The 24,136-nt window shown below is 36.9% G+C and overlaps 2 protein-coding genes and 1 pseudogene across 2 annotated transcripts; 1 reads left to right on the top strand and 2 right to left on the bottom strand.

The window, feature by feature from the left end:
• Nucleotides 1–323: 323 nt before the first annotated feature.
• On the bottom strand, nucleotides 324–5,353 carry LOC129248502 (antigen 5 like allergen Cul n 1-like). Its single transcript, XM_054888071.1, has 3 exons — nucleotides 5,168–5,353; nucleotides 4,676–5,076; nucleotides 324–677 (listed from the first exon to the last, which is right to left on the bottom strand). Exons 1-3 carry the CDS (start codon nucleotides 5,303–5,305, stop codon nucleotides 401–403), a joined length of 816 nt encoding a protein of 271 aa, XP_054744046.1. The 5' UTR covers nucleotides 5,306–5,353; the 3' UTR covers nucleotides 324–400.
• Nucleotides 5,354–9,038: 3,685 nt separating this feature from the next.
• Nucleotides 9,039–9,129, top strand: LOC129249632 (U6 spliceosomal RNA; annotated as a pseudogene).
• Nucleotides 9,130–20,067: 10,938 nt separating this feature from the next.
• On the bottom strand, nucleotides 20,068–23,573 carry LOC129248501 (antigen 5 like allergen Cul n 1-like). The gene is made up of 3 exons (XM_054888070.1): nucleotides 23,363–23,573; nucleotides 22,847–23,247; nucleotides 20,068–20,462 (listed from the first exon to the last, which is right to left on the bottom strand). The coding sequence occupies exons 1-3, from the start codon at nucleotides 23,498–23,500 to the stop codon at nucleotides 20,186–20,188; spliced, it is 816 nt and encodes a 271-aa protein (XP_054744045.1). The 5' UTR covers nucleotides 23,501–23,573; the 3' UTR covers nucleotides 20,068–20,185.
• Nucleotides 23,574–24,136: the final 563 nt, after the last annotated feature.

The following is a 24,136-nucleotide window of genomic DNA, read 5'->3' as shown; positions in this document are numbered from 1 at the left end:
TATAAAGGAACTTTCAAAATTCGCACCTAGATGTTGTTTTAAAATGAAACAGGAAAAAATGTAGATGCACGTTTCACTATATTTGTCCAAAATATGGCACTTAACAATTAATATGTGAAAATGCCATCATTTAAATGCCCACCAAGAGCACGTTTACAGGATGTCATACGACTACCTCATTGAGCTCTCATTTTTCAGACCAAAATATATGTTCAAATTAAGACTACATCAAATTTATATATACATAACAATTTTCCAAGCCACTTACCGCACTTTTCTTAGTACTCACGCCTCAACATTTAACATAAAAAATTATCTCGCAATAATATTTCAATAATTCTCTTTTTCATTTTAATCTTCATACAAACAATGATAGTACAACTTTTATATATTTACAATTCTAACTGACGTCGTTATAAAATTTTCCATTATTTATGCAGAGATTCGGATATCTTTCGCTTGGTGTAGTCTCATAGTAGTCGCATGCTGATGCTGGTTTATCGCCTGTTTTGTACATAAAACTTTTTGCTAAATTTGTACGTGAGTAATTGCAGGTGACATGCACGCAATATTTGCGCGTAGTACAGTTATCACAAAATGCCACACCACAGCCAACAAATGCAGCGCGTTCGTTTGCCATCGCAGTGAAATGACCGATTTCGTGCCAGTCTGGCTCACTAGAAATAAGGATTTACATAAGTAAATTACATTGTTTTAGGTTAATGCCTATTTAAAAAATTTCAGCCATGCAAAGCAATAGCTCATGAGTTTCATATAAATAGCAAATAGTGCGCGTGTGCTGAATGAACGCCAGGAATGTGAGTTAACAAGAAGTGGCCGTGAATATTTTGCTTACGAGTATTTTGCGTAAAAAATTCATAGTGGTTTCTATTTGTATTAAGCATTGATCTATGAAGGAATGCTTATGCCATTCTGCTTGCTAAGGCAGCCATGGTAAATTAAAAGCTTGGAAGCTGTTTTTCGAATTCTTGTTTAGCCCTGAGTTACCTTGCGTTGTTGAAGCAAACAAGCAAAACGCGTTTGATGTGATCGAATGCTTCTACAAGGTGACGCAAAATTAATCATTCAATTGTTCTTTGAATTGCTTTTTACTAAAAATAAAAAAAAAACGAAACTGATTTTGAGTGATGGAAATCCTTATTTTGATCTTTATGCACTCAGTGCTTGTCTGTTTGTACGCTGCAATGCGCAGTTCATAAGTGCGAAATGTGATTGGCGCACAACGCCATTTGCAAACATTATAAATTTTCCGATGGATTGATTAATTTTGCGCCACCTTGTAAAATGGTCATTACTTGCGTATTAGAAGTATCGCACAGTGTGATTTGTTTCTTACGTTTTTAGCCTCTTAATACATTCGTTACAAAAAAGTGTTGGGTATGGGAATAAGTTTCCGTCCTTCCGTAGCCAAAATTACGAGTTTTTTAAACAATTAAATAATCTTCTATATATATAAATGTGAAAATCTGTCCCTATATTCGCTTAAAACTCGAGAACGGCTGAACGGATTTATCTTATCTTGGTCTTGAATTATTCGTGGAGGTCTAGGGAAGGTTTAAAAGGTGAGAAAAATTCGAATAATTGCCGGGAAAATGGTCAAAACGTGGACCCGGGTAACCTTTGGTTGTGTATGTACAATATGGGTATCAAATGAAAGCTGTTGATAAGTACTTTAATACGGGGTCATTTTCATACCTATTGATCACTAAGGTCTCGAAATATATGCCAAAACGTGGACCCGCCGTGTCTTTGCACCGAATTAAACCAAACTTACACACATTGTTAAGGAGGTATTGAAGATGGTTTCCGTATAGTTTGGATACCTATTGGTAGATACGGTCTCGAGATATAGGTCAAAACGTGGACCCGGGTAACCTGGGGATGAGTATGTACAATATGGGTATCAAATGGAAGCTGTTGGTGAATGCTTTAGTTCAGAGTATTTCCATCCGCTCCGTGACTAGGGTCTCGAGATAGAGACCAAAACGTGGACCCTAAAATATGTTTGTACAATATGGATATCAAATGAAAGCTGTGGTTAAGAGCTTTAATACGGGTTAATTTTCATACCTATTGATGACTAGGGTCTCGAAATATATGCCAAAACGTGGACCCGACGTGTCTTTAAACCGAATTAAACCAAACTTACACACATTGTTAAGTAGGTATTGAAGATGGTTTCCGTATAGTTTGAATACCTATTGGTAGATAGGGTCTCGAGATATAGGTCAAAACGTGGACCCGGGTAACCTTCGGACGTATATGTACAATATTGGTAGCAAATGGAAGCTGTTAATGATTTCTATAGTATAGACTATTTTACATACCGTTCCGTGACTAGGGTCTCGAGATATAGGTCAAAACGTGGACCCGGGTAACCTTTGGTTGTGTATGTACAATATGGGTATCAAATGAAAGCTGTTGATAAGTGCTTTAATATGGGGTAATTTTCATACTTATTGATGACTAGGGTCTCGAAATATATGCCAAAACGTGGATCCACCGTGTATTTGCCCAGCAAAGCGGGCCGGGTTTGCTAGTACCTAATATTATGTGAAGTATGTGACATTGGAAGCTATAACTTTACTCCATATTTCAGGCAGCATACGGATTGCTCTGGCGAAAATTCGAGTTCTTTTGACTTGATCAACTCATTGAGCCAGTGTGCGATGCCCTTGCAAGAAGTCAACTGTGATACAATAAGAGCTGACTGCATTCATCAAAACAGATGGTAATCCGAAGGTGCAATGTCTGGAGAATACAGCGGGTGAGGCAAAATTTCCCAATTCAGTCCTTCTAAATATTTCTGGACTGATTTAGCAACGTAATAACGCAAGACTATAATGCAGCAAATTCAGTTTGTCATGTCTACCGTCCCATTCCGGCCGCTTTTCTTTGAGAGTTTGATTCAATTGCATTAGCTGCAGTCGGAAACGATTACCTGTGATGTTTTCAGATGGTTTAAGGAGCCCATAATAGATGACACCCTTCTGATAGCATCAGATACACAATATAACCTTTGAAGAATGAATATAATTTTCGCTGTCTCCATCGACACAGATTCACTTAGGTGGCACCAACATTTCCGACGCTTAGGGTTATCATAATAGATCCATTATTCATAGTGAGTGACGATGCGATGCAAAAACCTTTTCTTTGCTGCCGTTGAAGAAGCATCTCACATGTCACCAAACGTCTCTCGATATTCCTCTCCTTCAATGGACCTCGCACCCAGTTACCTGCTTTCTGGACCATTCCCATCGCGTGCAAACGCTTACCAACGGTTGATCTGCTAAGATCCAACTTTTTACACACATCATCAAAGGTTCGACATGCGTCTTCATCCAATAATTGTTGTGGTTGCGTATCTTCCAATTTCGAATCGATGCCCCTTCGCGATCTTCATCACGCACGTCGAAATTGCCACTTTGGAAGCGTGGAGACCACTCCTTACAAATTGTATTTAATGGTGCTTGAAATAGTATCAGCAGCGTCACCTCCTTTACGAGAGCGGAAACTTATTCTCACACCGAATACATACATTTTCTTTTTTTAATAAAGTTTAGTTAAATATTTATATTAAAGGCATTTGAGTCTCATAATAAGGAATGAGGAAGTATAAGAATTATAAGAGGTAAAACTCTAGTCTCTTTCAGAAATATTTTCGGAGACAGTAAATGAGTCGAGTAAGTTTTTGCAATTATTTTAATTTAACATAGTTTTTCTAAAAATATATTTCATCCTTTAACAAAGACCACAAGGCCCTAGTTTCAGCTATTAGGGCCGGGTATCATCTGCAAAAAATTTTTTTGTTTTGCGAAAAAACGATTCGCGGCATTTCTTTAACTCAGTTTCAAACATTGTACCAATTGTTAAATTTTCATAAAAATTTCGCACTTTTTTATAAAATTCTGGTTTTTTTTTTAATTTTGAGTACACAATTGTATAGGCCAATTTCCAGAAATACTTGTTCAAAATAGAAAAATTCTAACACTCCCAGGCATATACGGTGATGTAGCCGACGATAATGCTGAACACACCTTTTTCCAATTCGCACTTTCGAAGCAACGTCGAACGTTGGAGAATGCAGTCAGTCATTTAAGCACTGAAAATGTAATCCCGAAGATGCTAAGCAGTGAAGAAATGTGGGAAATCATCAGCGGATTTACGGAAAATATACTCCAGATGAAAAAGAGAGACACACGCATAGATCTAAATAGGAAGGAGAAATATGGAACTCCACTCTGAAGTAATGCGGAAGCGGTTCCAGGGTGGGCGACGATGCCAAACGTCTCATGACATACCACGACTGTGTTAGCTGCTTTGGTGATGCATTAGATATTTGAACTTCCTCATACACGATCCAAAAATAAAGCAAATGGTCACTCAACAGATTGAAAATAAAAATTTGTTGGGAAAAAAACAAAAAAAACTACATCTTCAAGCTAACATTCGTTCCTCTTTCATTCCATAAACGTTTCGAGCACCCCTTGTATATTAGGCTTTTTTTCAGAATAAAGGCTTAGGCGTCCAACATATCCTTTACCATATTTTAAGCCAGCAGTGAGCTGAGTTGGATTGCTTAAAATCTATTTATTGGTTTTTATTATTTCCAAAATCAAACAAACTCTTTATTTGTTTCATATTCACTCACCCTCCAGGAAATTCTTCTGTCAACTTATTGCCATCCTCCACTTTAGCACATTCTTCCCACCAAGCATCCACAGCCCTGAGCACTACTTCAGGCGCATTAGTGTACATCTCACTATCCCGATTTTTTGTGAAAAGATTTTGTCCGGCGCCTGGAAATCTTTCGGTGGAACGACACTCATCATGCGCCATATGGCAGCGTTTTGCATGCTCTCCAGCTATATAAGCCAATTCGTCGTCCCACAAAACTTCACGCATGCGAATGGCAATAGGAAATTTTCCACCTCCTTTGAATTCCTGCTGCCCTCCAGCCAGTTTGTTGCGATACTCATTATGGTTATCAACAAACATACGTTTCAATTTGTTTGTCATAGGAGCGAAAGCTTTCACTTCGCCTTCGCGAGACTTGTGATTGCAAAGTTAATTAAGCAAATGCATAATTTTGGTTGTTCTTTATTTTAAGTACATAGACACACACACGTGCATCTCTACTTACCACAGTTTCAGGATGGCAGATGAAATGTTTGCTTGTTTGACATAATTTCTTCTCATTTTCCTCCCCACAATAAAAATATGCATTGGCCAGTTTGAATGGCAATGCCACGAGTAAGACTAAAACAATATTTAAATGCATTCAAAGTATTTTAGCTGTTGAATAATCAGAAATCAGAATAAATAACTACCAATTGATTTCGTCAGTTGATGTAATAAGTAAAGAAAATTTGTTTCCTCGGATTTGAAAGTAAAAAAATTGCAAAGTGTTTGCGGTAAAGAAAGTGTTTTCGGAAAGCCGAGCCGAAACCTAAGCGAACAAAAGCCCAATAGTTTTTGGAATTTTTGCCTTGTTCGCGCTAGAGCTGACCTGCAACACTGAACTTTTGAGCATAAACCACAATCGATGGAGGAGCAGTTAGATATTTCAAAGCAAATATTTTTGAACAGAAATTATAGGACATTATTCATGTTATCAAACCAATGTTACAAAAACTAAGTTAGATTGAAATGGTTGCCCATAGAGGGCGAAATAAAAAAATACATCCTTTGTGATACCAATGCTCCTTTACATAAGAAGGGTGGGAAGAAAGGAAGAAAGAAAGAGAGAGGGGGGCTTGGATGTGTATTTATTGCTGACGACCGAACGATGACTGAGTTACGGTGATGTTAACCGCTTCGTACTGCCGCCAAAGTCTATCAGTTTTTTAATATGAATGCCTGCTATATTAGTAAGCGTTGCAAGCAGATGCGAACCAAGATACTTATAACTTACCCCCCTTAAAGCGAACACCTAAGTAGAAGGCACTGAGATGGTTCCACCTCTACCTCAATACAAAGTTATGCAAAAAATACTCTAAGTAATTGCCGATGAATTGGCCAACTGCGGATTAGCGTTTATCACACAGCAACCAGACTCATTAATTGAAATCAGTTATGCAGGAATCATGAATTGGATCTGTGATTATACATGCAATTTATATAACGAGCGTTGGTTCAGTCTACAACGCCGCAGAATTTCAAAGTCTTTCGTGATGTGAATACTGTCGAACTTTCTTCTAAAACTTGGTACAAAAGACGTTTGGTTGATGATCGGTATTATTGCGCGACACAACCCATGGGATCAGCATATGACCACCATTGTGTTCATTGAGAATCCGATTTGCCAGTCTTGCTTAGAGGAGGCGGACGGCACTGAGCATTTTTTATGTGAGTGTTCTACCTTTGCTAAAGCAAGGCTACGAATTTTAGGTGCCGATATCTTCAGAACAAGTAAAATTCGTTCTCTCAAACTGGAGCATATTTTCAGATTTGCCAAAGAATCTGGTTTATTCTCAAGCTATATCTGCCTCTGTCTCCAATCATTTCTCTCTCTTTCTCTCTATCACTTTCCTCCTTTCCCACTTGACTATCTCGGTCTTTACTTTTCAGTGCTTTGAATATAATGGGCTTTTTAGCCTGAGTATTTTGGGTGTTACCATTGTCTAGGTGCTTCGTGGCTCGCTTTTTTTTCAAGTTTCAATTTCAATGTCAAATTTCGCAGCATCTATACCTTGCAACCAGTGTTCCGTAAGGACACTCACAAAATTTGGGAGCTAATATTTTTCTAACCTCAGACGATCGCTCTAGCGCCCCTGATTCACACGTGGCAAGAGAGATTTCGCGACCTTTCATGTTTTTGTACTTGGCCAGTCCTTGTTGGGTTGACGTGAGGCTCATCTCTCCAAGAGTAGACGGCGGGTAGTCAACGGATCCCAATCCTCTCATTTCGCAGGGAAACTCTCGCACAGGTCGCCTGTCTGGTCAGCTCATCCGCCTCGCAGTTTTCTGCAATGTCGCTATGACCAAATACCCAGATGAGCTTTATATCAAAGAATTCGGATATGAACAAAAATGAAATCAGACATTAGATTAGACTCTTTATGAGTCAGGCATACTCAAACAAGTTCCGAGAGCACCATCATCGAGCCCGGGGTCCTAGTTGCCGCTTGGTTGTCATAGTAGATATTAACCTCCGTGACAGTTATTACACAAGTGATCAGTGAATCAGTTGCTTTTTTACACTGCAGTAGTCCGGTAATCTGAATTTGAGTCTCCTTACGAATACCTCCTGGAAAGTCGCAACCAGCGATTGTTCATGAGCCCGAGCACCTTAAAGTAAATAAAGTGTTCGGTTATCGCACCATTACTCGTTACAATAATACTGGTAACATCACGAAACGTCACGAAGTGCTAATAAAATGGCAAAAGAACTGAAAATATCTGATCGCAGCATTCGCCGCATACTGGAAAATGATCTCAAAGTCAAGCCGTACAAGATGCAAAAGGCGCATGATCTCACACCAAAGCAGCAATAAGTCAGACTTGAGAGATCGAAGGAGTTGCTTCGCTTGCCGACATACATTTCGGTGGGAGGCCATGGACGTTTCAGTAGGACACGGCACCGTCTCACAAAGCTCGAGTGAACGAAGAATGACTAAAAAACAACGCTCCAAACTTCAGAACGCCCATACAATGGCTCTCAAATTCACCAGACGCGAATGCGATAAATTATTCTCTTTGGTCCATTTTGGAGAGCAAGATCCGAAATAAGTCTCGCGACGCTGAAAAAAGAGTGGGCCAATATACCTGCAAGTCACATTCGGACAGCTTGTAATTCGTTTCTGGACTATCTCAAGGCCATAGTCGAGACAAAAAGTGGTCATATCGAGCAACAGTAAATATTCTAAATTTAGTATTATTTTCACACTTTTTTACTTCAAATTGAATAAAAGTAATTTTCCAAACTAAATTTATGGCCTTTTTAATTGGTCACATTTTGAGTGCCGCACCCTGTATATCTTTGATACAGACAACATGCGAAAATGCTTGCAGCCGCGTCCTACATAAGAAGAAAGTGTCTGACCCCTTTGATACACAAAGTGGCGCTCGCCAAGGGGGTATTCTATCACCTGTGCTGTTCTTGCTTATTATTGGTGACGTCTTGAATGCTGCCCTGCTACAGCATCGAAACTGCGGACATGTCTCGCTATCTTGTACATTTTGATTATGCCGACGATGTATTTAGTTCAACGTTATGGTTTTGGCGGTACGGATGAAGATGTCAAATTTCGCCCATCTTACATGGGTCGGGGCTACTGTATTTGCGCCGTCCCATGTGATGTTCGTATCTGCGCTTTCCAAGTGATTTTTGCGGGTTTCCGTCCATTTACATTCTCGTGATGCTATCTGGTGGTTTCCTAAGCATGTGATCTATCTATCGCCACTTTCTGCGTTTGATTTGCCATAGGATGAGTATCCTAATCGTTGATCTGCCCAGTTGTCTAGGACGATGGCAAAGAGAAAGGGCGACAGGCCTTGCCTTACGCCTGCATTAGTGGTGGTGAATGGGTAGCTGACTTTATGGAGCACTGCCAGTTCGGAAAGGGCTTTAACGAGGCGGATTATCTTAGCGGGAACTCCATTTCTAACCAACGCCGGCCATATTGAGTCTCGTTTGATTGATTGAGGAAAAAAATTATGTTTTAAGAGCCAATTTACAGGATGTCTTCTCACCCTGGGTAAAACGAGGTAGGGATGAGGGTTTTTTTTTGCCATTTCGCTCGCATTTTATTGACATTTTCATGGTTTTATTTAAGCGCACTTTGGGCTCGCGCTCAACGAATGAATGACCAAAAAAGATTATCCATTTGAAAATCGAAAAAACACACAAGATAAATTCAGAAAGATTTTCGTATAAATGCACGGAGATTTTCGAAAATTTCTTGAAAAACCCCAGGGTGAAAAAGCATCGCGTAAATTGGCTCTAAGTTTGGACATTTTTTTCTTTTGTTTTATGAAAACCCAAATTGTACCATTGATTGAGATTAGTTCCCAAGCTGTTCTTGCTTCGGCAGATTGGAAGAGAAGATTGGCATGGCTCTGCGCAAGGATGGCACGCAAAATCGTGAAGCGTTTCATATTTTTAAACAAGATAACCCCAAATTGATCACTATTTTCTGTTCTACACAAAGCAATTGAGATAATAGCAAAGAAATAATTTCTATCACCGAATTATGTGACGGAAATATACTTCTGCTAGTGAAAACTCCCTCGATTGCAAAAAAAAGGCAAACTGTCAAGCGGTTGAACGAAATTTGTGATGTGAGAAGGTAAACTTTCAGGAAAATTTAAAATTCTCTAAAGGTACAATTTAGAAAATATGAAAGACTTACTACACCAGTGTTTAAATTTAAAAACATCATAAATAAAGCACATGTACCAAATGGCGTTGTTCTTTTGATGTTTGATCTGTATAAACTTCCAGAAAAAGTTCAATTTTTATGGGGCAGTGCACGTGTAAAACCGCATTTTCCAAATCCCATGAGTTGCAAATCATGCCAAATTTAAGGTCATGCCATCAAAAGTTACAACAACAATCCTGCTTGTGTCACTAGCAAATTTCCTTCCTCACGGCGAAGAGAACTGTTTGCGTAGTTTATTTGCCAACTATTTCGGAGAAAATCCATTGTCATTGAACACTTGCCCAAAATACCTTTAAATAAAAGAGGTTTTGAAAATAAAGACTGAGAATAAATGCTCCACGCGGGAAGCTATAAAAATACACAAATGTTAAATTCCCTCTCTCTCTCTAATACCTCTTTCGCTCAACTTTTAAAAAGCTGTGAGTAGCAGAAGCAGACCAATTCTAGCAACACAATTACGTTTTCTAGTTCTCCTACAAATTCCAAACTTGGGAGTAACTCTCAGCAGGTCTCTCATTGCAACACAACTACCCACCCTATACTATTTATACTATTTTAAATCCTACTCCACAATTCAACATCAATTCAGATCATCAAACTTCCTCTCCGATCCAATCTCACCTCATACGAGGCAACAACACCAACTTAATCTCTAACTCACAACCTCAAGCCTTTGATTCTCTCCAGTTCAGATATTTACAAAGTTGTTCTCTTAACAAAAAACTTATAAATTAAATTGTACATAACCATAACACATTTATTTAAAAAAAAACGCACATATTAAAGACACGCATACAATGCTCTTGAAGTAATTCAATACAAATTTGGTGTTTTACTTTCTTTAAATGGGCATTTTAGTGCGTTTTTATATCCAAAGCTAGGCAACATTGCAGCAGCGAGAGAGAGATTTGACCGCTGGAAGGAGAAGAACAGCAACAATAACAGCAATCGCGGGAGTTATTATCTTGGATCGATAATTTGAGTAAAAGACTATTTTTAGAGCACTAAGATGTGCATTCTTTATTTATAATCTTAGACTGACTAGTTTACATGAATCTTAGAACTATTTATACCATTGATATGCGTACATAGGTCGTTATCTGTTTACTAGTCGAGGTTATTATTGTTTGTCTTAGGGATAGTGTATTTCTATTGTTATGTTGTTTGTCCGTAGTTCGTTAGTGAATCATAAGATAAGAGATAAGTTTGTTGTTTTGTGCATCGTTATCACACAAGGTTAAAGTGCATATGAGTATTGTTATTTGTCGGTATAGACAATGATGAGTAATCATTAAATATAAATGTATATGTGACTAACGTCGTTAACTCTCCCCTGTGTTAAAAATGAAATGTCCTCATTTCTAAGGGCTCAGGTTTTGTAGTCGTTGTAACTCGGTTAGATAAGCCAATTCGAACTCTCTTTGGTGTCTGATGTTTAATTGTAGTTGTCGATATGTATATAATTTTATAATTAAGTACGTGACTAAAACTAATATAATTATGATTATGGTTAAATATAGAGTAAATTTCCAAGGATGTTCTTCAATTGGTAAAAATAATTTATACATTTCTTGAATATTGGTAAATTTATAATCTGATTCAGAGTTTAAGATTCTCAGTACATTAACTTTTTCGTTCTGATGAGCATGTATTACATTTTTTATTTCTTGATTATGATTAATATATGTTTTATTATCAATAGTTGTGTTGAAATGGAATTGGATTAAATGTGGGCCATTTATCCTAATTCCGTTCCACGTGTGTTCGTTGTCGATAAGTATATTGCCATTATCTAATATTTGTAAGGGAAAGTTTTTTTCTTGAATAATATTACAATGGGCTTTTTGTTTCAATAATAAAGGGATAGTACAATTATCATTTGGTTCTTTTTTACAAATATGTGTTCCTACATAGTTTTTGCATTTTGATAAATTAGTGAAATTATTATTACACAAAGCAATCTTATTATAAAGTTGGTATTTTCCGTATTTAAAGGCTAGTGGGGTTACATTGTACATTTTACACTTATTTGTTATTATGGGATATTTATAAATTGTAATTATAGCATTATTAGAAGTACATATGTGGATATCAGAATACTCTAGTATATTTATTATTGGAATATCATATATTTCGCCTTTTATTACCTGCTGTACGTCTTCAAAATTAAGTGTGCCAGAGAAGAAATTTCCGGTTTTTGCAAAGTTAATGGTGTTTGTAATAGTTATTAATTCGTTATATATTTCTGTTAGTACTGACTGATTAAAAATTGATTCTGGATTTAATGTTGCTAAAATTTTTTCAAACCGGGAATTTATTTTCCTTTGCTGATTATCATTTTCAATAAGCTGGTTCAGTCCTGTTTTAATTTCAACAAGATCGTCGTGATCTGGTGTTCCTGTTACAAATTTTAACGCAGAACCTAAGAAATTAAGGGCACGTTTGGCACGATACTCGGATGGTATTAATTGTGACTTCAGAGTTTCTATTTTATCAATTAGTATATTTTCTTCCTCGTTTTGACTTGGTTCATACTTAGTTCGCACTATTCTTTCATATGGTTCTAATATTATGGGTAAGTTCGATACGTGGTAAAGAAAGGATGAGCTCTCGTAGGTATACACAGTATCTACTTCAGTAAGTACATATTTTTTACCAGTCAAATCTGTTATTTTATCGCAAAATCCGCAAGTAACTATCATTAAAATTAGGAAGCCGATTCGTTGCATGGTGTGCTATTTTTTCGAATGCTGTCTTTATGTATTATTTTCCCCCTCACTGTTAAAATTGTGTCCCCACGATCTTCTTTTACCTTATGTTTATTGTACTTGGTTGCAAGCTTATTACGCCGATCCGTTCGGCTATAAATTGTGTCGCCTGGTTTGTATGTTATGGCCTGTCTCCCTTTATTGTGATGCCTGAGTAGTTTCTTCTGTTTATCTTCAAGTATGTTCTTGATATCAGGATATTTTTCGCGATTGTAAAATACGTCCTCGGGCTTATGTCCTGTTGAAGAATGGATTGTTCTATTGTACTGGCGAACTGCGTTGAATAATTCGTCGCCGGGAGCTGTATGATTTTCTGCGGCTAAACTTTGGCAGAGCTCAATTAGAGTAGAGTGTATCCGTTCAACTTGGGCGTTTGATGTCGAATGATGTATAGGCGTAACGGAGTGCGTTATTTGTAGCCGGCTGTACAAGCATTTTGCTATGTTTCCGATAAATATGCTTTCGTTATCAGTCATAAGATTTTTGGCATTTGGGTAAACTTGTGTAAGTACTTCTTCAATGTATTCATGACAGTTTATCTTTGTGTCTAGTTTTCGTAAGAAGCAATATTTGGAATATCTGTCTGTGGAGCTAAGGTACTGTTTGTTATTAATATGGAAAACATCCATCTGTATGTATTCTCCTACTTGTGTTGGTATTGGAGTTTTTCCAATCGGTTGTTTATTTGGTTGTCTTTCGTATTTGTGCTGTAAACAAATTTCACAGCCTATGACTAGTTTACGGCACATTTCCTTAATATTGGGCCAGTAATGGGTCAACAATATTTCTTGTGTGTTATTTTTGTAGTTCCTATGTGCAAGTTTATGTGTTTGTGTGACAATTTCTCTTTGTTCGTTTAAAGATGTTACGTCATTTAACTTATTTTGGGCTAGTACCAGGTTATAATTTGGGAAGGCGGAGATAATTTCTTGTTTTAGGTGAAACAGTATTTCTTCATCTACCTTTATCGCGTTAGTAACTTTTGGATTAACTACATCTTTAAGTTTAGATAGTAAATCCGGGGTGTCTCTATAAAATATTGTGTGTCTAAATTGACCGGGAAATATTGTTTGATTGAGGACTTCATTCCTTTCATTATCTTGTAAAATAATTATTTGGTTTCTGAAAGAGTTAAGTGGTTGTTTAACTTTTTTCATAGTTTCGACAGGAGAACTTTGTTGTGAATGATCGGAACAATTTGTTGTATTATTGATTTGCTGACGCGAAAGCGCATCTGCAACGACATTCTGGTGACCCGGTTTATAAACAAGTTTGGCACCATATTCTTCAATTAGATTTTTCCAACGCTTTAATTTCGCATTCGGATTTTTTTCAGAAATCGAAAATATTAGGGATTGGTGATCCGTGTAAATTGTCAAGTTTGCTACACCATATAAATAATTTCTAAGTTTTTGTAAGGACCAAACGATTGCTAGTAGTTCTTTCTCATTAGTGCTATAATTTTGTTCTGTTTCATTTAGTGTGCGTGAAATGAATGCGATCGGGTGGCGATTTTGTGACAAAACTGCCCCGATAGCAAAATTGCTAGCATCGGTTGTTAAACTGAATGGTTTAGAAAAATCGGGTTGGAAAAGTTCAACTTGCTCTTGTAAGGAGTTTTTTATTTTTTCCAAGGCTTCCTCTGCTGCTACATCTAATTGTATCGGTACTTTAGCACTTTGATTTTTTGACACCATTCCCAATTCTCCTTTCAAATGAATAGTTAAAGGTTTCGTGATTTTAGCAAAATCCTTTATAAACTTCCTGTAGTAACTAGCGAGTCCTAAGAAAGATCTCAATTCTTTCAAATTTTTTGGTTTTGGGTAGTTCTTTATAGTTTCGACTTTTTTTGGGTCTACAGTAATTCTATTATGTTTTATAATATGTCCAAGGTATTCAACTGAATCCTGGAAAAAATGTGACTTTTCGTCAGAAATTTTCATGTTGGCATTGTGAAGGGCATTAATTATGATTCGGATGTGTTCCATATGTTCTTCTACAGTAGATGAATAAATTAACACATCATCGATATAAACATATGCGAACTTTCCAATGTATTCTCTTAGTATGTCGTCAACACATCGTTGAAAGATTGAGGGTGCATTCTTTAATCCGAATGGCATCCTTATAAATTCATACTTCGCGCCGTTGACAGAGAATGCAGTCTTTTCTCGATCAGGTTCTTTAATTAGTATCTGATGAAAGCCTGATTCTAAATCTATTGTGGAAAAAATTTTTGCTTTTCCGAGGTTTTGTATTGTCATATTGACATCTGGAATTGGATATCTGTCCGTAATCGTATGAGAATTTATCTTTTGGAAATCAACAACCATTCTTCGCTTGGGCTTCCCTTGGTCATCGGTGCCTTTTTTTGGAACTGTCCATATAGGTGAATTATATGGGCTTTTGCTTGGTTGTATTATACCGTCATTTAAAAGTTTCTCAATTTCTTTCTTGACAAAGTCGTGATCGGACATGGGATATGGATATTGTTTTGTCCATATGGGGTCTTCTGATTCAGTCTTGATAGTTGCTTGTATTGTGGTTGTAAAGGGCAATTTCCCATTAGTGTTATTATTTCTATTCATTAGCTCTTCCACTTGATCTTTAAACTTTTCATTATTTATTGTATAATTAATCTTTGGTTTTACTTCTAAGGTTTTCTTTTTTTGATACTTCAAACTATAGTCAAATAAACTAATTTCTGCCTTTATTTGGCGTAATCCCTGTTCTCCAAGTATCATGTCAAAATCGTTCAACTCCTTAATTTCATAGAATGTTAAATGATGTCCGTACATCGTTATTATTTTTTTAGAATTAATAATTGAGTAGCCATGCAAGGTTTTGGTTTTAAATGGTTTCAATTTAATAGATTTCCCTATATTACAATTTATATTTATGTAATTGTTAGTAGAGCCTGTGTCGATTAATAAGGTAACGGGTGTGCCGGTTAGGCCGCATTTTGTTTGTAAGCAAGGCAACCCGTTTACTCGCCTAAAAAAGTACTGCCTGTTTCATATTGTTCTTCGTAATTTGATACATCTACTGACTCTAGATCTTCTCTATTTAATTGATTTATTCTTTGGAACTTCCTATCTTGCATGGAAGTCGTATTATTGTAGTTAGATGCCTTATCTCTCTTATACGCATTGTTTGGTTTAAAATGATTTCGACTTACCGCGTTGTTGTACCTGGTTGTCTGCATATACTGCCTGGAGTGATCTATGTCCATTGGAATAGGCGTGGGTTGTTGTTGTTGTGGTGGTTGTTGTTGTTGCTGCTGGTAAAAATTTCTTGGTTGATAGTTGCTCCTCTGTAACCTTATGTTCGGCTTGTACTCCCTCTCTTCTTTATGTGGTTGTGGGTAGTTATGTCGATTCTGGTTCGAATAGTGTTGGCGTTGATTTAGAGGCCTGAACTGCGTCTCAAACTCCTCGTTCACGTTGTCGTGGGAAATGGTACAGGCTGTTGCATATGCTGATTCCAAATTCCCTGGGTTATGGCTGTACAATGTACCGCTGGTATATTTGGAGTTTAACCCAAGAATAAATGTTCGTACTGCCTCTTGATTAGCGTATGTTTTCATTCCTTCGCTATTGTCATCACTAGACATCTCAATTTTCGATAAGGCTAAGTTAAGGGCCTTAGAAACCTCACTGTGAAATTCTGCAAGAGTTTTTCTTCCTTGTGTGATTTTCTTCAATTCGTCAAGAAGCACATATAGTGGGCGTTGGTCCGCATACGTGTAGTCCAATCTGTTTATGATTGAATAAAAATTCAATTTAGTGTTGTGGTTCGTAAGGATATTAGCAGCTGGTCCTGTGATTTTCGTTCGCATTATTCCCAGGGCGCTATAGTATTTAGGATGATTCTGGAAGGTCTTTATGGCTTCCATGAAGGTCCAGACTTGTGATCTCCATGATCGGTATTGGTCCTTATCTCCGTCAAATTTTGGGAGAGATTTGAATAACTCAAGGTCGATATCCTTGGGGTCGGTGATGTTTAGTTTTACTTCGTCGTATAAAACAAATTCTTGTGGAGCATTTTGTTGTTCCAGCATAGTTATTCTCCCCGTGAAATCCGTTATTTGTTGCTGCATCTGGTCCCTCAGCATGGTAATTTGGGCAGTTAGTTGGGCCATTTGTTGTTCCATTGTAGCTCTACTTAGTCTTCTGAGAGCGTCGTGGGTTTTATGTTTGTCTGCTAACCGGAGCTTCCGTACGGTATCCAGTTTCTTTTAATTTTTTTCTAAAATTTTTTAGAAACTTTTTTGTTACTGCTTGTTTATACACTTTTTTCAAGAATTTAGTGTTGGGAGTCTTATTCCCCGTGGGATTTTTTCTATCTTTTTTTATTTAAAAAAAAAATAGATATGGCTTAAATCGGTTGAGCCCCCAGTTATTATCTTGGATCGATAATTTGAGTAAAAGACTATTTTTAGAGCACTATGATGTGCATTCTTTATTTATAATCTTAGACTGACTAGTTTACATGAATCTTAGAACTATTTATACCATTGATATGCGTACATAGGTCGTTATCTGTTTACTAGTCGAGGTTATTATTGTTTGTCTTAGGGATAGTGTATTTCTATTGTTATGTTGTTTGTCCGTAGTTCGTTAGTGAATCATAAGATAAGAGATAAGTTTGTTGTTTTGTGCATCGTTATCACACAAGGTTAAAGTGCATATGAGTATTGTTATTTGTCGGTATAGACAATGATGAGTAATCATTAAATATAAATGTATATGTGACTAACGTCGTTAACTCGGGCAATGTGTCCAGATGTTAAGAAAAGTAAAGCTAAATAAAACTGAGTGGATTATTGAACTAATTTAAACAAATGCATATTTTATAAAATAATAAACATTACTTTTTAAATAGAACAGGCTAGAAAAATGTCGTGAAGAAAGTTTTAAAACTCCGAAACTAAATAACAAAAAAACAAAAAAACAAATGCTAAATCAAGTTACGAATATAGCAATCTGGGCATACTGGTGCTAATATGACGTCACTCATTCTCAAATTCGTTGAGAGCAAAGTAACAGCACCATGATAGGCGCTATCTCATTATTATTTCCATCATGCTACCAACCCTAAAAATACTATTTTAAATCTTACTCGACAATTCAACATCAATTCAGATCATCAAACTTCCTCTCCGATCCATCTCTCAACCTCAAGTCTTTGATTCTCTCCAGTCCACCTTCAACAACATTCATAATAATGATGGCTATCAACTCCTGCTCATAAATAAGTAACACATTACCACAATTCATCAGCGAACTGCAATTCTAATCTCACCACACTCTAAACTCAACTTTCAGCAATACACTAACTAACTCAACATCAACACAACAACCTACTCAACTCGATTGAGGAAGAGGAAGAATTTTAATTTCTTCTCACTCTTTCATTCTTTTTTCTTTACGTTTAAAATTGTACAGTGGAACCTGAACGGTTATACAACAACTATACAGTATTTGAAATACTCATCAAAGAACAGTCACTAAATGGTATTTCTCTGCAAGAAACTCACCTTGCTGCAAATCGAGAGGCTCCTGTCCCCAAGCAATACGCTGGTTATTTACAAAACTTAACTCAGAATACCACGAATTAACAAGGTACTATAAGTCTCTTTACCTAAATATCTATTTAAATAAGCTTTCGTACAAGTGAAGTCCAAAATAAACAAGACTGGCGTCGTAAAAATGTTTTCGATGGCGCCATCTCTTTAACGAGTTAGTGCGTTAAAAATTACATCCCTAGCTGAGTTCCAATGAAAGTTTGGTGACATTCGATTCAGTGGAAGCGAAGTTACAAAAATGAGTTTCAACGACCTAAAATCATTTTTTTTTTAAATCGGTTAAAACGTTTACCGAAACATTTATGAAAAAAGTGCATGGCGATGATTGTTTATCTTGTCCCATGATTGGTTTGAGAGAGGGTTGTGAGGACATAAAAGAAAATGAACGAACGTCCGAAATCACTGATCACCGAAAACTCCATCGAAATTGTTCGTAAATTTAAAAAAAATTAACCAAAATTATTGTGGAAATTCATGGAATCGGAGTTAAATATCTCCAAAACATCGATTTATCGCATAACTAACTGATCATTTCGGCTTACGAGAGGTCTGTGCACGTTTCATTCCGCACAAGTTAACTGAGGACCAAAAATGGCTCAGAACTCAACATCCGAAAGACCTCATTAAAGAGGCGAGAAGAGACGAGAACTTCATTTACAACACTGCAACTGCTGATGAAACGTGGTGTTTCCAACATGAACCTGACGAGACACCACCTAAAATATCGCGTTTGGGGAAGTCAAAAATCAAGTCGAAGCTCATTTGTTTTTACGATTGCAAGGGAATTGTCCTCAAAGATTTCGTGCTTACGCAGCAATCGTCATTGCAATTTTCTATATTGGCGTTTTGAAGCGTTTATTGCATCGAATTCGCCCTTAATACTGGGAAGCTAGAAGCTGGCGCTTATTGCATGATAATGCACCATCTCATCTATCCGTTCTCGTGACTGTTTTTTTTTGTCTAAAAATCGCATTTTAACTATCAGTCACTCTCCGCATTCACTTGATATGGCTCGCTGTGTTTTCTACCTATTCGGAAAAGTGCATTTGGCTATGAAAGGAAAATTTTTTGCGTCCGCGGAGACCATCTAAAAGGCTTGTACCGACATCCTGAAAGCCATTCCGGTCAATGACCTGAAACCCTGATATGGAATAACAAAACGCAAATGACAGCTAAACGTAGTTTTGTCTATGGTTAAGTAGAAAATTTGATAATATAAATTTTATCAGAAATATATATTCACAGTAATTTGTATTCTATTTGAATCATCATTATTAATGCCGCGACCAAGACGATCGAATCTTTCCCGACAAGAACGCCGTGAAGAGCGCCGCGTTAGTATGGCTCGACTTCGTGCTTCTCAATCACAAGAGCAAAGCGAGGCAGCCCGTGAAACGGCTCGGTTGGCAATGCGAAATTGTCGAGCGAATAACAGAGATCAATAAGTAGATCAAGAAGAGAATTATCAAGTGCTGATTTTAATCGAGCATCGTTTCGATATGATTACAACACTGATTACTGCTTGCATCCTAGAGTTTGCAATGGGCCAATGAACGTTGTTTGCGAGTATTGTGGCGCATTGAAGTTTTCCGGATAAACGTCCGGATTATGCTGCCATAGTGAAAGAGTGAAATTGCCATTATTGACTCCGCCACCTGAGCCATTGCATTCATTGCTTTGTGGCGAAACACCAGAATCACGTCATTTTCTTGCAAACGCTCAAAAATACAATGGTTGAAAACCTCTTTCGAAAAGCTTTTATATCGCGCAAAACAGTGTATGGAGGCCAGAGAAGACTACTTTGAATAAATAAACTTGAAGTTATCAGAACAAAGCTCCTGTCGTTTCTATTTTAGCTCAGTCTTGTATATTATATTTTGGACTTCACTTTGTGTATCTTCTGAATTTACTTCCCACACTACTTAATTTCTTTAGTAATTCATTTGTCAATAGTGCTTAATAATCCTTTCCAGAAAATTGGCTTTCTAATAAGTTAACTTTTCTAGTAAAAAAATAATCTTATTAGAGCAGTGAGCCGTAAGCTCTGGCAGCTAATGCTGCTTTTATTCTAAAATAATAATTTATTGTTATTTTTTGTTTATTAAATAAATAAGTAAATAAATAAATTTTCAACCAATGTTTAAAATTAATTACTATTATATGGAAAAGAAGCAAAATAATGAAGATCAAAAATAACAAATTAAAACAGACACAATTTTATGTATGCATAACAATTTTCCAAGCCACTTACCGCATTTTGGTAAGTTCCCACGCCTCAACCAGCGATATCACATTTAACATAAAAAATTATCTCGCAATAATAGGTATTTCAATATTTCTCTTTTTCGTTTTAATCTTCATACAAACAATTTCACAAACATATTCTATTGATGTGATAGCAAAACATTTGTACATCTGCAATTCTACCTGACTTTGTTATAAAATTTTCCATTATTTATGCAGAGATTCGGATATCTTTGGCTTGGTGTAGTCTCATAGTAGTCGCATGCTGATGCTGGTTTATCGCCTGTTTTGTACATAAAAGCTCTTAGCACATTTGTCTTTGAGTAATTGCAGCTGACCATCACGCAATACTTTCGCCTAGTGCAGTTATCACAAAATGCCACACCACAGCCAACAAATGCTGCGCGTTCGTTTGCCATCGCCGTGAAATGACCGATTTTGTGCCAGTCTGCCACACTAGAAATAAGGATTGACATATGTAAATTACATTGTTTTAGGTTAATGCCTATTTCAGTGATTTCAGCTGTGTAAAGCAATAGCTCATGACTTTCATATAAATACCAAATAGCGCGCGTTTGCTGAATTAAAGCCAGGAATGTAAGTTAGCAGAAATGAATATTTCATTTACAAGTATTTTGCGTAAAAAATTCATAGTGGTTTCTATTTGTATTAAGCATTGATCTATGAAGGAACGCTTATGCCATTCTGCTTGCTTAGGGAGCCATAGTAAATTGAAAGCTTGGAAGCTGTTTTTCGAATTCTGGAGTTACCTTGCGTTGTTGAGGCAAACAAGCGAAACGCGTGTGAGGTAATCGGATGCTTCTACAAAGCAGCCCAAAATTAATCATTCAATTGTTCCTTGAATTGTGTTTTATTAAAAACAAAAAAGAAAAATGAGTTTGAGATAGAAATCTTTATTTTGATCTTTATGCACTCCAGTGCTTATCTGTTTGTACACTGTAATGCCCAGTTCATAAGTGCGAAATGTGATTGGCGCACAACGCTATTTGCAAACATGATACATTTTCCGATGGAGTGATTAATTTTGCGCCACCTTGTAAAATGGTCACTACTTGCGCATTAGAAGTATCGCACAGTGTGATTTGTTTCATACATTTTTAGCCTCTTAATACATTCGTTATAAAAAAGAGTTGGGAATAAGTTTCCGTCCTTCCGTAGCCGAAGTTACGAGCTATTTAAACAATTATGTAGCACCTGATATTATGTGAAATATGTGCCAGTGGAAGTTACAACTTTACTCCATATTTCAGACAGCATACGGATTCCTCTGACGAAAATTCGAGTTCTTTTGAATTGATTCATTCATTGAGCCAGTTTGCGTTGCTCTCGTAAGAAGTGAACCACTCTCCAATAGCGGCTGACTGCATTGATCGAAACAGATGGTAATCCGAACGTGCAATGTCTGGAGAATACAGCGGGTGAGGCAAGATTTCCCAATTCCGCCCTTCTAAATATTTCTGGACTGATTTAGCAACGTGATAACGCCAGACTATCATGCAGCAAATTCAGTTTGTCATGTCTACCGTCCCATTCCGGCCACTTTTCTTTGAGATGTCGATCCAATTGCATTAGCTGCAGTCGGCAACGATTACCTGTGATGTTTTCAGATGGTTAAGGGATCCCATTATAGATAACACCCTTCTGATCCCATCAGACGCACAATATAACCTTTGAAGAATGAATATAATTTTCGCTGTCTCCATCGACACAGATACACTTAGGTGGCTCCAACATTTTCGACGCTTAGGGTTATCACAATAGATCCATTATTCATAGTGAGTGACGATGCGATGAAAAACCTTTTTTTGTCTGCCGTTCAAGAAGCATCTCACACAAACGTATCTCGATATTCCTCTCCTTCAATTGATCTGGCACCCAATTACATGCTTTCTGGACCATTCCCCTCGCGTGCAAACGCTTACCGACGGTTGACCTGTCAACATCCAACTCCTTAGGCATATCATCAAAGGTTCATCTAATAATTGTTGTGGTTGGGTAGCTTATAATTTCGAATCGATGCCCCTTCGCGATCTTTATCACGCACGTCGATGCCACTTTGAAAGCGTGGAGACCACTCTTTACAAATTGTATTTGATGGAGCGGGAAGTAATATCAGCAGCGTCACCTCTTTTACGAGAGCGGTAACGTATTCCCATACGCAAGACATACATTTTCTTTTTTTATTTATATTTGTATTAAAGGCATTTCAGCTTGCCTTCAAAATACCCGAAATGAGGAGGAAATCTCATAATAAGTAAAAGAAGTAGGTATAAGAGTTATAAGAAATAAAATTCTAGTAACTTTCAGAAATATTTGCAGAGCTAGTGTAGGGAGAAATATGGAACGCCACTCTGAAGTAATGCGAAAGCGGTTCCAGGGTGGGCGACGATGCCAAACGTCTCATGACATACCACGACTGCGCTGGCTGCATGGATGATGCATTAGACATTTAAACTTCCTCATATACGATCCAAAAATAAAGCAAATGGTCACTCAATAGATTGAAAATAAAAATTTGTTGAAAAAAAAAAACAAAAAAACAACATCTTCAAGCTAACATTCGTTCCTCTTTCATTCCATAAACGTTTCGAGGCCCGCTTGTATATTAGGCTGATTTTTTTCTTTTGTTTTCAGAATAAAGGCTTAGGGGTCCAACATATCCTTTACCATATTTTAAGTCAGTATGGAGCTGAGTTGGATTGCTTAAAATCTATTTTTTGTAGTACACCAACAACAAAATTTTCCGACTCAATCTAATATACTTAGACTAAAAATTTCCAAAATCAAACAAACTCTTTATTTGCTTCATATTTACTCACCCTCCAGGAAATTCTTCTGTCAACTTATTGCCATCCTCCACAAGACTATATTCACCCCACCAATCATTCACAGCGCTGAGTACTACGTCAGGCACATTAGTGTACCTCTCATCATCACGATATCTTGAGTGAAGATTTTGTCCGGCGCTTGGAAATCTTTCGGTGGAACGACATTCATCGTGCGCCATATGGCAGCGTTTTGCATGCTCTCCAGCTATATAAGCCAATTCATCGTCCCACAGAACTTCACGCATGCGAGTGGCATTAGGAAATTTTTCACCTCCCTTGAATTCCTGCTGCCCTCCAGCCAGTTTGTTGCGAAACTCATTGTGGTGATCAAGAAACATACGTTTCAATTTGTTTGTCATAGGAGCGAAAGCTTTTACTTCACCTTCGAGAGGCTTGTGGTTGCAAAGGGTGCGCATATTAATATTTTAAGGTTTTGATTTTAAGTAAATTTATAATTTGGGTTGTTCTTTATTTTAAATATACACACTTAGACACATCCATACCTACCAAAGTGTCAGGATGGCAGATAATATGTTTCTTTGTTTTACATAATTTCTTCTCATTTTCTGCACCACAATAAAAATATGCATTGGCGAGTTTAAATGGCAATGCCACGAGTAAAATTAAAAAAATATATAAATGCATTAAAAGTATTTTAGCTGTTGAAGGAAAACCAGAAAAAATAACTTCAAAACGAATTTCGTCAGTTGATGTAATAAGTAAAGAAAATTTGTTTCCTCGGATTTGAAAGTAAAAAAATTGCAAAGTGTTTGCGGTAAAGAAAGTGTTTTCGCAAAGACCGAACATCGAGTTTTAAAGCCGAGCCGAAACCTAAGCGAACAAAAGCCCAATAGTTTTCTGTGATTGTGCATAAGAGCATTGGTTCAGTCTAGAATAGTGATGGGCAAACTCAGCACATTTGCACTGTGCGGCAGCATGTGCTTCTACGTGCTTAAAAGTGCTAGGTGAAGGGGGATAACAGAGCACAGGGAAGAAACGGAAAAATTGAGCGAGTTGTGTCTGTGTTTGTATCCTGAATGAGAGAGCAATTATTCATGAATTCTTACCAGGGATGCCAACTTTTAACTTCATATCAACAAATTTCTAAAAAAATAGGTTTTTTTGGTAGATTTTTCTTCAATAACTAAATTTAATACATATTAAACTTTGTATTATAATAATGAATTAAGATAATGAAGCACAATAAACAAGCAATTAAACATTTCAAAAGTTTGCGTAATACTGTTTTTTAATTGCTATATGTAAAGAAGATTAAGACCT

The sequence above is a fragment of the Anastrepha obliqua genome, chromosome 5 (assembly GCF_027943255.1).
Source record: "Anastrepha obliqua isolate idAnaObli1 chromosome 5, idAnaObli1_1.0, whole genome shotgun sequence".
NCBI classification, from domain to species: domain Eukaryota; kingdom Metazoa; phylum Arthropoda; class Insecta; order Diptera; family Tephritidae; genus Anastrepha; species Anastrepha obliqua.
This window is presented reverse-complemented; position numbering and strand designations above follow the sequence as displayed.